A 15545-nucleotide genomic window follows, 5' to 3' on the forward strand; every position below is an offset into this window, starting at 1 on the left:
TGGCCCCCTCTGGAAACACGCCATGGACATCAACACAGACCATGGCCACAGCAGGACCATGGACCCAGACATGGCTGTTAACAATAGGTTGGGCCTGAATATCACCATGGCCTGAGTGGCAGTGCAGACCACCCAGATCAGTATGGACCCAGTTGCAGCTTGACCCTCGGTCACCAACATGGCCTCAGGTGGCTGACCAGATATTGGGAATCGACACAGCTCTCAGTGGTAACAGGGACCATGGAAATCAACTCAGATCCTGGCTGAGTCCATGGCCCTTGGCAGCAGCCTGGGACCGACACCACCATGGCCCCAGGTAGTGCAGAGCACTCAGATTGGCATGGCCCCAGCAGCAGCATAACCCTAGGATACCAACATGGCCACAGACGATAGCCCAGATCCAACATATCCTTGTGGCCTTGGAGGCAACATGGGTCATGGGTGTCATCATGGACTCCAGCTGGGTAGGACCACAGACCCAGACATGGCCCTTGGCAGCAGCCTTGGCTCAGACATCACCCTGGCCCCAGGGAACAAGGAGGCCACCTACATCAGCCTGATGTTTACCACATTCGCCTTTTTGGTTCTGGCTCTTTCCACAGAATTATGAACCATTTTGCTTTTCTTTCTATTTCTCCACCATATATTTGCCCACCATAAAGGCACCTACCCACCCTGTGCATGAGGTGCCAGGTGGGCATGTGGATGTCAGCAGGAGCCAGGACTGTGAATATCCAGTCTAGCCTGTGGGTGTCTTTTACCTGCCTGGACCGAGTAGCTGAGTCACATTATTTTTATGGTTGCTTCTTCATTTGTTAATTCTGTGATAGGTTAGGTTAGAGTCATTATTATTGATTTACTCCCTCCCTCTCCCCCTTCCTCCCTTCCTAACAACAGAGCAAAATATTGCTATCCAATTAGGTATAACAGTTATTTCATCAGTGCACAATTATGGAACAGTTAACTGGAAATTGGTGACTATTGTTGAGTGGTTGGATGAAAGCCAAAGACTTAGCATAGACTGCCCTAGAGACTTCCACATAATGAACCATAGCAAATACGAATTCATGAAGAGATCTGCAGAAGGAAATATGAGGTCTAGATTTCATTTTCTCTGAAGTAGGACCCCACCAGGGAGCCAAATCTGGATGCTGCTATTGTTGTAACATAAAGTGTTTCCTGGTTCCTAGTTTAAATCGTTTTCCTCCTCTTTCCACCCCAGGTTTGTTTTAGAGAGAAAGTCATGGAAAAGAACAAAAGTTCATGCAAAAAGGAACCAGATTGGATTAAATCCAAATTATAAGGTTAGGGAAAAGTAGGACCCAGGGGTGTGGAGGAAAGCCCATGTATTCAGTGTAAGATGAGACTGTTTGTGCATAACTCTTAATCATCTATGAAAGTGCAAAAGGGAACCTCACTAAAAGCCCCAGGAAAGGGTGGTCAAATCAATTTGGCCTACCACATGAATGTTTACTTATCTGATCTTTTTCCATGTTAATATTCATGTGCATAGTATTAATATTCAGCAAATTGTAACCCTTTAATTATATGCTACGTAATTCAAATTTGTTTATCTGTATGTGCTATTGCTTTTACAACTATATTTGGAGCATAGTATGCCAGATTGTGAGTAAAGAATATTCCCTGTTTTGGGACAAATTGGTCCCAAGGTCAGTAGGAAAGACAATACTAATTTGCAAAAAGAATATATGCAGGATCTTATAGAGCCCAGAAGAAGTACATATGCATCATCAGTCATCATTAAGCATTCCTCCCAATGCAAATTTGTTGTTCTTCTATAAACTAAGTTTAAAAAATACATGTCTTCTATATTACTCCAAGATGTTAATGGATAAGATTTCTTAACTGGATTAACAGTTATTCTTTAAATGAACAAAACATTTAAGATGAGAATAGAAGGAACAACATATGCACACTCTGTTGGCTTGCTGTTGGAAGATCTTTGGCAATTGTAAAACATAAGTGTGTGCAATTACATGTAACACATTCTTCTCCAGAGATTTTGTAGATGGGAAGAAGGAGGGGCAGAAGAAGGGTATATGCATAGTAACAAGAATATGCTGTAAGAGAAAATACTTTCGTATTTGTCTTTAATGTACCTGTGAAGATACACACAAACTCACAATTTTAAATGCCCCAGGGAGGATGTATAGTTTAATGAATAATTAATTATATGAATTTTAAGCTATCCATGAAGTTATAATATTTCATCAGGAAACTTTGATCTTCCTAAATCTTCAGGATTCTTTTCAGCTAGTTTATCACAGATCAAAATGATTCTGGAGATTACATTAATAATCCAGAGATTTCTTAGGGGTAGCTTCAGGACAGACTTCTTAGGCAAACAGATCCTCCATATGTTTTAATTTTTCTGGGTGAAAAAGGTAAAAGATGACTTCCAGGGCACTAATATCTTCTATATATCAGGTTTCTTTCTGAGGCAAATTACTCCTCATTTCTTGCTTTGAAGAATGGTTAAAATATATCATTAAAGCTTATTCATGCACTCAAAGCATATTGTTTTAATAAATAAATATGTAAGCCCACATGGGATGAAATCCTATGCTATTTATTTGCATTCCAGAAGAATTCTTGAAACATCTGTAGGAAAGATTATTACCTTCCCTGCAGGGTATTTACCCAACACTTTGCAGATTTCAGAACATCTGAAAAACCTATTGAAGCCAGAGAAGGTATTTCTTTGATTTATTTTTTTGCCCTTAGCTTCACTCCATTGACTTGGGGGGGTCAATAAACTAGAATGGTTATTTCACTCAAGGAAGATATTAACACATGTGTTCATCAATAAAACCTGTGGAGAAAAAACCCAAATGGAAAAGTTAAAGTGGCTGCTACATTTCTATGTGGTATGATGTAGAAAAGGGCATTGGGGTAAATGTCTAGGTCTCTATATCCAGTTGTGTTGTGGACTGACCACAGGTAGGGAAAACATGTGAGTATGTATATCTTGTCAGTACACATACCTGGGCTAGAAGGGTTTTACATCCTTCAGTAGATCTCATGGTCTACCCTTAGAGTATTTCTGTTCCAGTCATTTGTCATTATGTTTCTTTCATCATTTTCTTCTTCATTTCCAAATGAATTTGAATTCAGCCTGGTACTCCTGAATTGATTATCTAGAAGGAATTAAAGAGCTTAAACAGTGTAAGTCAGGCCCTAAGCAGACATTAAAACGGAACCAGGAAATATAGTCCACGAATGGCAGTCATGCCTTTGCAACCCATGAAGCTCTTGAGGGGCAATGACCATGTAAGAGTGAGTCACGAGAAATGGAACTGAATTGCTGTAAGGAACCCAAGTCAGTTGCAAATATACACATTACATTTTTTTGTGGATTGTTGAAGGACTGTTGTGGAATTTTTGCTCTTGGTGACTTCACAAGCCAAACAAACATCCCACTAAAAGGGTCATGGGCCGGGAGAGTGGATGCCAGCTTCCTTCTGACTCACTTCTTGTCTGATCTCAGAAACTTTTGATGAGAAAGATTCGATGCTCCCATCCGAATGGTATTACTTAAACTGAATTTGCGTAAGTCTGTGTCTGTGGCTGAGAGTGCCAATCCATGACATTCTAAGTTAGATTTCCATAAAGAAAGATGAAATTGCATTTGTTTGTATATGGTTTTCTTTCAAGTTTCCCATCATAGCCTTCCTGAAAAGGGATGGTCTGGCTTTGGAAGGTACCTGCGAGGAAGTAGGGCATCAGGTTGGCTCACCATCTCAGAATAGCTCAGCAGTAGCAAGTGTGATTGAAAAGATTGCAGAGCCAAGGGAAGTCTCGTGGAGTAAAGACCAGGGACGATGCTAATACAGCCCTCCCTTAACACTGCGGAACCAGATCTGGCACCGTGAAGCCGGGTTGTCAGAGCACACAGCCGCAAACTGGAAATGGGGCAGCATCCTAGATGTTATAAGGACTGACCTGGGTATCACTGTCACTTTCCAGAAGACTGAATTATGGGTAGCATTCAGAGTAATAGGCAGGTCTAGGGGGTTCTTGGGCTAGTCTGGATGCTTGCCTGTGCAACCCAGCAGGGTTAGCTTGTCTCTCACATGCCCCTCTCTCTGCCAGGTCCACTGCAACAACATGTTTGCTAAAGGTGTGAAGATCTTTAAGGAGGTCCAGTGCTACTTCCGCTCTGAGGCCAGTGAATGGGAACCTACTGCTGTCTCCTTTCCCCTCGTCCTAGATGATGTGAACCCCAGTGCTCGGTTTGTCACAGTGCCGCTGCACCACCGAATGGCTAGTGCCATCAAATGCCAGTACCATTTTGCTGACACATGGATGATGTTCAGCGAGATCACTTTCCAGTCAGGTAGGAAGCCTTGGTCCCCACAGGGAAGAGAGTGGTTAATGCAGGAGGTGTGAAGGGCATCCTGGCTGCCTTCTGGTAGATCTCTGGAGGAGTGGTGTTACCAGGTGCCTCACAGATTATTTTTGGAAAAAGAGAATCCTTTGTGTTTCTAGTTTTAATTTATGTAATTGTAAGGAACAGGAATGGGACAGTACAAACTTTGTTAGACTCCTTTTACACATTTGTCTAGAAGAGATTTATGGCAAAAGATTTTAAAAATGATAATAAAGTGTGCCAAAAGCTACAAATTAAGTCTGTTACAAATTACTAATTACAAATCAAGACTATTAATGGAAAACATTTAAGCACTATCAAAGTATTCAATCGAAAATCTCTAACCATTATGTACAAAATTGAAGAGAACAATGGAGTTTCTCCCATCACTCATCTTTATCACTAATCGTTTGTGACCTTTATTCATTCCTTTTTTGCTGTAGTATTTGAAAGCAAATCTGAAACACATTTTGGTTGATTACTAGCATTTTGGAACGCATATAAGAAAATGCCTCTTTGAGTGTAATGTCATTATAACAACTTACAGCATTTACCAGTAAATTCTAAAAATGACTATATCATCCTTGAGCAAAAGTAGAGTTCACAGAAACCTGGCATTGTACTAAACCTTGAAAGGTTCAAAGGAATTTATGATCTTGTCCATCCCATTCAATTTTAGTTTGGAAGATAGAAATCTATACAATGGCTTTTCAAAAATAATGCAAAACCAAGTATAAGCAATCAGGAAGAGAAGGGCGCAAAACCACGTACTTGTCATATACTGCCAAAGGTATGAGAATTATGTCAGTCTTGGAAGAAAGGCAAATGAATAGAATAATATGCTAGAGAAGGAGAGAGTAACTTAGCCATGCTTTAGAAGGGGATATCCTTTCTGGCTTGATTTTTTTTCTGAAGAAGAAATTTTCAAGATTCACTTATTAAACTATACTAACAGGAAAAGAGGATGTGTGTGTATTTAGAAAAGAGGTTTGGTGCCTATATTCTGTCTATGCCAATAATGTAATTTAAAAGCAAACAGATTAATTATTTCATATAATTTTGTCATAGTATAAATTTATATGCTCAAAAGAAGAGGTGCTTATAATAATAACCATGGTGGTGGGGGGATCAAATAGATTTTCACTGTCCTTGGGAATAATCTGTATAAACACACAGATGTCCACCTATCCTTGGGTATTTGGGGCAGAGTAATTGATGCAATTGTCTTATTTTGTCCAAGAAAAGCTTGGATTATTCTTTTTCCCCCAGGAGTTTCTTGGGCTTCAAATCCTATGTCTTGATAATGTTAGCTTCTTGAGGACCTAACTTAACAAGTATAGCTGACATCAGAAGCTCTTTATTTGTTTAGTAATGGTAAAAAGAAAAAAAATAGGATTTGCTAAAGGAATATCTGGTAGAAGAGAAATCCAAATTTTAATTCTTGGCACATCAGAGGTAAAAATTAGTTGCCAGAATCAATAAGGAAAACATACTTTGGGGTCTGTTTTTGAGGGCTTCAGCATCACAGTAAAGAATACTTCAAAGCCAGTTTTCTATCTCTAGGATGAATGAAGCCCTAAGATTTAGAGCAATGAAGCACAGTAAAAAATCCCTTTAGAAAATAATTTAAATTCTTTGAAAAAAGGAATATTTTCATACTAGGTCTATTCCTTGCTCATTTAGCCACTGAATTCTTTCAACATACTGTTGAATATGGGTCCTCCTCTATGGTGATCTATGACCTCAGCCCTCTGAAATACCATGTGTTAACTTTTTTATACTGTGACAGTATATAATATTTGCAACAATTTTGTTTTATTTTAATTGAGCTATGCATTTCCCCCAACCCCTCTTCCCCCTGCCTCCCACACTCCCAATTTTCTCAGGAGATCTTGTCTTTTTCCCCTTCCTAGGCAGATCCATGTGTGTCTCTTTTAGGTCCTCTTTGTTACCTAGGTTCTCTGGGGTTGCAGTCTGTAGGCTGGTTGTCCTTTGCTTTATGTCACAGTTGTTTTTTTTTTCCACCAGAAAAGTTGCCTTTACTTGTACAGATACTTTATTGACTTTATTTATGGTTTCATTTTTATTTTGTTTCTAATTGATATTATAATTTTTTGAGTTTATGGGCTACAGTGTTAAGAGCTAATACATATATAATAATCTAGGATATCTTTATTTTAAAAAATGCTATTGGTAACCCATTATATTGATTTTACGATGTGCTAGGTCTCGGGTTACCTTCAGAAGAGCCACCGCCTGCCTGGCTGTCCGCTCCAAGCTCTGATTCACTCTTGTTCTATTACAGATGCTGCAATGTATAACAACTCTGGAGCCTTGCCCACCTCTCCTATGGCACCCACAACCTATGGTATGTATTGTTATTAATTGTAAAATATTAAGCTGAAGGCACCTACTAGAAGATAAAGAAAGGTAGATATTGCTAAGACCTCACTGGGTGTGAGTGGCTGGATTCCATGTGACTCTGGATGAAGATTAGCATGGCAGAGTAAGAACAGTCTACCCCCAAAGTGAAGGATCCAGAGTTACTCTAACTTGTGACCATTCATGAGTTTCTTCAGTTGAGAGGGGCAGAATCTAGAGTCTTCCAAATGCTCCATGAAGTTTTAAGTAGCTTGGAGAAGAAATATGTAAGGGGACATTCCTACATGAGACCCACTGTAGGGATTTCAATGTATCAGTGGTCCATGAAACAAAATGTTTTCCTATCTGTTTGGATACGAGTATGCAAAGGTACATTCTTTGCTTGAGGAAGTCACTGGCAATAATAGCCAGCAACCTGCAAGTGTATGATTGGATATCCCTTGGGAAGAGTCTCAAAGAATAAAGGAAGTGGAATTCATTCCTTACAATTTTCCATGAGTGTCAAGAGCTTATACATACCGACCATTGCAATATGCAGGAAACAATGAAGGGATGCATAGAAAAAGTCCTCACTATCTAGTCTGAGACATGGAGAGATGGAGGGTGGTGGTGATGGAGGAGGACTGTAGAAAATAGAAGCAAAGAAATAAAGCAAGATCAGCAAAAACAGGGATATAAGGATGGCACCTTCTGGAATTCTCCTGAATGAACATGGTCTGTCTCCATACTCTGCTCCAGGCACGACTACTTTTTACTTGCCTTGTGAGATGATTCTCTTCTCTGCCTTCTCTTCTTGGTCACAGATCCCATGCTTAAAGTCGATGATAGCAACACTCGGATCCTGATTGGCTGCTTGGTTGCCATCATCTTCATCCTGCTGGCCATCATCGTCATCATCCTGTGGAGGCAGTTCTGGCAGAAGATGCTAGAAAAGGTGAGAATGCGTAGTCTGGACAGGAAGCTGTGCCTTCATTTCCTACACTGCCATGGCACCAAAAATGCCAGATTTCAAAAAAAAAAAAAAACAGTTAAGAGGCCAATGAGCTGCCTGAGGCTTCCAAGAAGCATGGTATGGAGAAGGCTGTTGAAGTGAGTCAGAAACTAATTAGCTAAGTCTAGTTTCTGATTTTCAGATTGAAGGATTTAGAACCTCAACTTGGGCATTTCCTGTGAAGGATCTGGTTTGTTGGGTTTGAGGTAGAGTTCAGACACTCATGAATGGATTTTCAGTTTGGCAACGGTTTTGAAGGACAGCCAGGGTTGGGGGTCACTCTCAGTCCTGCTAAACTTTTTAACAATAATGCTAAAGTCTTTTTTCTTGTTTGTGTGTTTGTCCTTTTGTTTTTTGGTGTCTGATTACGTACTTTTCTGTTGCTGTGACTGAATAGATGACAAGATGCAACTTAAGGATTGCTTTGTTTTATATTATGATCTAAGAGGAGAGACAGTCTATCGTGGCAGGGAAGGAACGGTGGCAGAAAGGAAGCAACCGGTTACGTTGTGTCCAAGTCAGGAAACAGAGAGAAATGAATGATGGTGCTTAGTTTGCTGTCTACTTCTTAGTTCCGGATCCCAGCCCATAGGATGGTACTGAAGACATTCAGGGTTGGTCTTCCCTGCTCAGCTACCCTTTCTCCAAACACCTGCTTACATATGCATAATTAGGCTTCCATGGTGACTAAAGTTCATCAGGTTGATAATGAAGCTTAAATTTTACTCTCTTACACACACCTCTAAAAAACAGAGGAAGTGCTTGGCTACTGATCAGATGTTATAGAGTTGTATAAATGATGCTAGTAAATGCCCCAGTGAAGCTGATGAATGTTGTCAACACAATTAGAAGGCTAAACTCTGCCTTGAGGACATAAGTGACTTTGCTAAGTTTCTGTAACATAGTATGACAATCTTCTCCATGACTTTCAGGCTTCACGGAGGATGCTGGATGACGAAATGACAGTCAGCCTTTCCCTGCCCAGCGAGTCCAGCATGTTCAATAACAACCGCTCCTCATCACCAAGTGAACAGGAGTCCAACTCTACTTATGATCGAATCTTTCCCCTTCGCCCTGATTACCAGGAGCCGTCTAGACTGATCCGAAAACTCCCAGAATTTTCTCCAGGGGAGGAGGAATCAGGTGAGCATGAAATCATGAGCAGGACATGGCAGGAGAAACTTTGATGCACATGATGTAGGTATAACACTCTTGATGCAGGTTAACCAAATCCATTACGTCTCTGCTGGCCTCTGGAGAAATCTATAGTCCATCTCTAGATTTGGTTGTTTCTGCTTCTAGCCGGTTCTGAAACCCTTTCTTTTATATTTGACATAAGATGTTCAGAGAGACTCGTAAAAAATGGCAAAGTATCACTAATGTGTTCCCAGAAGCAGTTGGCCAGTCTCTCCTGGTAACCTTCTTGTTTTGTTTGTAATGGGAGAGAAGACCCAGCTGGTGTACTCACTTGACACCAGACTTCACTGAGGCAAATTCTAGACTGGAAATTACAATGAAGGAAAAAAGATAAATGAAGCTAAAGACATTTCCTAGTTGTGGGTCGCTCTCTGAATAATCGAATCATTTAATTTTTATTGACTTCTCTCTGGTAAATATTCATTACTCTCTTTGGTAAATATTCATTGCACTAGCATACATTTTTATTTTGGTAGTAAATATCTTTTTATCTTTTCTCAGTAAAAGTATCGGATAAGGTACATAGTACCAGTTGCTTTGAATCCCAGTCCCTTTAAAAAGTTCTGTAGAGTGACATCAAGAGCATGCTTGATCAGCTCTGGCATCCTCACAGCCTAGAAGTGAGCAGGTTGGTAGCAGAGGAAGCCTGAGCCAGCTGGTAGGACTAAATAGAAGAATAGAGGCTCATCAAGGAATAAGCTTGCCAGAAGAAGAAAGGAAAGTAACATCTACTTTATCACTAATGGGGTAAAAAAATTCATAGAAAGAGCACACTGACTTCGTCAAATTTTCTAGAAACAGCAAGAGTAAAGACTATACATGAATTTACTTCCTTAACAGAACTGAAATAACTAACCTATTTCCTGGGGGCCAAAACGTCTCCCATATCAAACATATTTTAACTTTTTAAAATTTATCTTAAACAACATCATATAAATTCAATCTATGGTTGTTTTCTTCCCTAAACTGTGCTGTTAAATTAATGTCAGCGTTTTGAAATTAAGGAAATTTGCTGTTAAACCTTTAACCTTCAAGATTGCTGTCCCCGTACAGCAATGTTGGGAACTTGTTCATGATGGTAGCCTATGAGGAGAGTGAAAAACAAAATGGTGGCCTAAATTCTGTAGTTCAAAAGGCAGGTGTCTGGAGGAAGTACAAATGGCCCCAAATAAGTACATTATGAAGTGGGTTAGACTGCCATGGGACCAGATACTTGCTATCCCCTCAGATGTTCCTCCTTAAAGACATCTCCCAGCTGCCGTTGGGAACCAGACTCAGTGGCCATGTCTTCTCAGGCTGCAGTGGTGTTGTGAAGCCAGCCCAGCCCAATGGACCTGAGGGTGTGCCCCACTATGCAGAAGCTGACATAGTGAACCTCCAGGGAGTGACGGGTGGCAACACCTATTCAGTGCCTGCTGTCACCATGGACCTGCTCTCGGGAAAAGATGTGGCTGTGGAAGAGTTCCCCAGGAAACTGTTGACTTTCAAGGAGAAGCTGGGAGAAGGCCAGTTTGGGGAGGTGAGTTGCTCTTTGGAATGAGACATGCAGTCCTTGATGACATGAAGGAAGTAGGTGGAAAAAATGATCAGTATCAAAAGAGTCCATCTAGAAGTGAATTAGCAGTAGATCTCCTCTGCTTGTTTGTCTGAATTGCTGTCAGGATGGATAGTTAATGGCCAACCTCATCTTTGTGTAAAAGCTGTGGATTTCCTGGGACATCTGATTTCTGTGCAGAAAATTTGAGGGCAAGTAAGTCGCCAGAGTTCAGATCCTGAACAATACTCAATGCTTTCAAAGACCGTTTACAGTAGGTTACTAAGGGTGGTGCTCAGGGTATCATCATCTTCTATGGTCTATCTAGGAATGCACTGATGCTTGCTGTCATCTTTTTCCTTTTCATGACAGTTATATGTCAAAATGATAAAAGCAGAACAGAATGAAAAAAACCAAAAACAACCTCACCCTTCCGTTAGTTCCAGAATTAACCACTAGGGAATGCATCGCTACAAAAATAAGGAGGGGCCGGCCTCTTCTGAGTTGTCCTCAGAATGATGCATGTGATATTAAACTTTTCACTCTTGTAGAAGTCATAGGAACCTTCAGGGAATTCAGAGCAATGTTTTTGGCTGTAATAGGGTCCATTTAATCCTGTCTTCTATTCTCCCTCTGGGTAGAGGCAGAGGGATCCATGACATCTGTCTATGGTGTCATATGAACTCATTCTGTCTCCTGGGTTGAAATCCAATGCCCGCTATATTATTAATAACACATAGGCATAATTTACAACATTCTTCTCACCCCAAGGGCTTTGATTTTTATGATCAAGGGATTAACTTTCTCAAATCAAAGTTCAACAGTTATGCCAAATAATATTTTCTAGAGTTGTGCTGTGATAAAATACGATGTCATAGATCCATTTCATTCTTTATTAATATTGCATTCAATGTATATTTCTCTTACAAGGCATCAACATATCACATTAGCTGGGTACTTAAGCATTGCTTACTAATTTTTTTTCAATTACTTGAATCAAAGATATGTCAGCCATAGCCTCTTATTGGTCTCTGGTTATTTTTCCTGAGTTGTAAGAGTTGGTTTATCTCCAGAATATGCCCAGTAAGAGTACTGAGATATCTCCGGGAGAAATGATGATGCTGAAACTAGATGACTTTTGTCTAGGTTCATCTCTGTGAAGTGGAGGGAATGGAAAAATTCAGAGACAAAGATTTTGCCCTGGATGTCAGTGCCAACCAGCCTGTCCTGGTGGCTGTGAAGATGCTCCGAGCAGACGCCAACAAGAATGCCAGGTCTGTGGTCTGAATTTTGAATTTTCTTTACTTGTTTCCGGGTGAGGATTAGGAATAGTTCTGGAAATTCCTGAGCTTTTCTTTTTCTTTTTTTTCTTCTGAGATTGGAAGGTCTGTGAGCTATCCCCACAAGCCCACTCTTAATGCTTCATGCTTCCAATGTTATTGGAAGTGCCCATCTTTTTCTCCATCTCTTTCAAACACAGATTTATATATTTATATTCTATTTCACTATATATTTCCTTCCTAAATCCCTTCATCCGCTGCATACAGTAGCCCAAATGTGTGCCTCACTCATGATACCCAGATGTACTCTTGAATGCCACTCTCTTCTCTAGCTGATTTTTCACAATGACAGATATCTTTCTGCCTACATCTTTGTGTTCTCCTGTTTTTTTCACATCTCTGTTTACATTCTCATCCTGTGTTTTCTCTTTTATGCTCCTTTTCTTCTATGTTCAGCAGCCCCCCACAATGAGAAGCTACTTCTACTTGGAAACTCATCCATGGACCTCAGAGCAAAAGGATCCACAGTCCTTTAACAGGTTTCCTAACTGGCTAGTAGTCTCTCAGATCCTTTATGACATAAATTGCGGTTTCCATCACACTGCATTGTCCCCTGACAGCCTTTCGGTTACGGTGATGGTGAGTTAATCCTCACCCAGAGAGGCATGCTGGTAGAAAACTAATTGTTTGTGTCCCAGAGAAACCTGAACTTCTGGATAGCACGTGCATCTTCCCATGTGTATTGTCTTGATTTGTCTCACTGATATTCATCCCAAGAGGAAGATTTTTATTCCTATTCTCCAAGTTATTGTAAATTCCAAAAACAATGATAGGTTTCATTAAAAGTCTTACAATGGACAAGATGGGAATGAAAGAGGAGAGAAAGGTGAAGAATTGGAACTGTGTACGTTTTCACATTTTAACCAAGAGCTTTGACTTGCGAATATTAACGAATGAATTAAAGATTAACAGAGAGGTGGGATATTAATCATATTAATCTTTGCACATGGCAGGAGAAAGTGGCAAGCAGGAAAAGACATTGTATGAAATAGGATAATGCATTTCTGGGTTGTTGAAATTTGCTGATTCCACTTACATTCATTCTTGTTTGGTAGTGATAGATGCCCTAAACTCTGGGTCCTCAAGAGTCGCCAAAACCCATGGTCTGGAATTCATAGAAAAATAAGAGAGGAGATGCTGAATTAGGACTCCATGGGTTCCAAAAATTTATATGGACGGAGCCTGACTTTCAGTGCAGAATTCCTATAAAACTCACCATAGACTTCTGATTTGCTCCTGGAGTTTTAAGAATGTGGGATATTGGCTCCATGTTGACAATTTACAACTCAAGTGTGGCTGTCATTGTGAACTCAAACAGTTACAAGTTTTGGCCAAATGAGTACTTTTGATATGATTTTAGTTTACCATCACAGCTTTTTGTCACCAAATCAATGAATCCTATGTCTGACCACTGGTGCAGATGGGATTGGGAAAATCTAGTAGGAGAAAAAGAGAAATAATCAGATAAGAAGAGGATGGTTATCCACCTTGTAAAAAGTGTCTTCATTAATAGTGTGATTCAGTAGTTTTTGAAAGAAGCAAATAATTTAAAGTTCTTAGGTTGGTTTTTAGTTAAAAGCTCCATTTACAAGGTAGTTTTAAACAAGGCATATCTGAGTTAGTAACATCAACAACTTTCTATGTAGGGACCATTTTTGCCACATATGAGGGTTATAAAAGTGAGTCATAGATCTTGTCCTTGGAAATATAATTATTGGTTAAATAAAGGTCCATTGTGTTCAAGGAGGAGTTGAATGTGATAGTTCTAGGTGCCTGTTTGTCTGTCATCTCAAAGACCTTCCAAAGGGGGAGTAAGACATGGCATGACGGATGGGAGCAAGACATGGCATGACGGGTGGGAGTGGACACCACTGTGCATCCTTCCCTGCTCAGTTCTGACTCTGACAACCTCTGACTTGTTCTATAATTGTGTCCTTCAAAGGAATGATTTTCTTAAGGAGATAAAGATCATGTCTCGGCTCAAGGACCCAAACATCATCCGTCTCTTAGCTGTGTGTATCACCGATGACCCACTCTGCATGATCACGGAATACATGGAAAATGGAGATCTCAATCAGTTTCTTTCCCGCCACGAGCCTCTGAGTTCTTGTTCTAGCAATGCCACGGTCAGGTACACAAGTCACATCTTAGTTCTTTTCTCTGTGATCATAAGAGTAATTCCAGGGCCTGAAAATGGGGAGTGGTGAAACATACGATTCCAGTTGTCCTGGGGGTAGTGTGGGAAGTTAATTATCGTTCAGTGAATGATGGTACAGCTCCCTTAGGGGGAAGATCAAACAGATTCTTTAAGATGGGTACAGGATAGAAATGGTTATAGCACGAACAATAAAAAACCCAAAGACAGATATTGGGGTTCAAGCTAAGATCAGAAAAGCAAAGCAGCCAAGTCACTAGAGAGTTCTTACCTCTACCAAGGCTAAGAGACCAAAGAGGGGTGATCCTGTCCTCAGCATGACTGCAGACTGTAAAGCTTTCCACAAAAAACCTTAGACTGCACTGAGCTCCTGCCTTACATTCCTCTCTAGTGCTGGGGTTAAAGGTGTGTCATGCTAGGTGCTGGGATCAAAGGTGTAAGCTTTGTTTCTGTTTTAGACTGATTTACTCTCATGTAGCCCAGAGTGGCCTTGAACTCACAGAGATCCATCTGTCTTCTGAGTGCTGGGATTAAAGGTGTGGCCACTACTGCCTGTCCTTTGTGCCTAACTAGTGGCTTAGTGTGTGTGTGACTAACCAGTGGCTTAGCTCTTAACTAGGTGTGTGGTTAACTAGTGGCTTAGCTCTGCACTCTGATCTTCAGTCAAGTTTTATTTGTTAAAATGCCACTACAGATGGTTCTGATTTGTTGATTAGATTATGATGTCCCCAGCTGCTTTCTCTTTCTTATGTGTGCCCCTAGTTATGCCAACCTGAAGTTTATGGCTACCCAGATCGCCTCTGGTATGAAGTATCTCTCATCCCTTAACTTTGTCCACCGAGATCTGGCCACACGAAACTGCTTAGTGGGCAAGAGCTACACCATCAAGATAGCTGATTTTGGAATGAGCAGAAACCTGTACAGTGGTGACTACTACCGGATCCAGGGCCGGGCAGTGCTCCCTATCCGCTGGATGTCATGGGAGAGCATCTTGCTGGTAAGTGTCTACTCCTGTGAGCCCTGCCCCAGCAGCTGATCCGCTGCTCAGGTGGGAGACTGGAACAAAAGGCAGCAGGAGACAAGCTCCACAGATCTTGATATTGTCCCTGATTTGAGAGTATTGTCTCTGGGAACTATCATTATTATTATTATTATTATTATTATTATTATTATTATTATTATTACTCAAGACTTGACAATTTCTGATAAAGTAAGTAATGCCTTGTTATAGAAACTTTAGGGAAAAGGTTTAAAAGTATAAGGAATTTAGTATCCTTGTCCCCCTCTACCCTCCCACCTGTTAATTCAGAGCATTAAAATCCTAATCTATTTGGAGCAGTCGTGGCGCTTGCCTTTAATCCCAGCCCTTGGGAGGCAGAGGCAAGCAGATCTCTGTGAGTTTGAGGCCAGCCAGGTTTACAGAGTGAGTGCCAGGACAGCTAGGGATATGCAGAGAAATCCTGTCTAAAAAACAAAAACAAAAACAAAAGCAAAACCAAATAAATAAATAAATTCCTTCTCCATTGAAAACTTATGATTCAATGTATTTTTCCCAT

At 40.5% G+C, this 15545-nt stretch overlaps 1 protein-coding gene across 7 annotated transcripts in view; it reads left to right on the forward strand.

The window, feature by feature from the left end:
- The window catches only part of Ddr2 (discoidin domain receptor tyrosine kinase 2), a 122931-nt gene that overhangs the window by 96121 nt on the left and 11265 nt on the right, over positions 1 to 15545 (forward strand). For all 7 annotated transcript variants that reach the window (XM_040738796.1, XM_040738800.1, XM_040738795.1 and 4 more), the window contains 8 exons: positions 4114 to 4357; positions 6696 to 6758; positions 7576 to 7706; positions 8696 to 8906; positions 10256 to 10479; positions 11641 to 11768; positions 13777 to 13965; positions 14752 to 14986. In XM_040738796.1, coding sequence (XP_040594730.1) covers positions 4114 to 4357; positions 6696 to 6758; positions 7576 to 7706; positions 8696 to 8906; positions 10256 to 10479; positions 11641 to 11768; positions 13777 to 13965; positions 14752 to 14986 — 1425 coding nt within the window. The remainder of the gene's footprint in view (positions 1 to 4113; positions 4358 to 6695; positions 6759 to 7575; positions 7707 to 8695; positions 8907 to 10255; positions 10480 to 11640; positions 11769 to 13776; positions 13966 to 14751; positions 14987 to 15545) is intronic.

Source organism: Mesocricetus auratus, unplaced genomic scaffold (assembly GCF_017639785.1).
Source record: "Mesocricetus auratus isolate SY011 unplaced genomic scaffold, BCM_Maur_2.0 Super-Scaffold_100676, whole genome shotgun sequence".
Classification (NCBI taxonomy): Eukaryota; Metazoa; Chordata; class Mammalia; order Rodentia; family Cricetidae; genus Mesocricetus; species Mesocricetus auratus.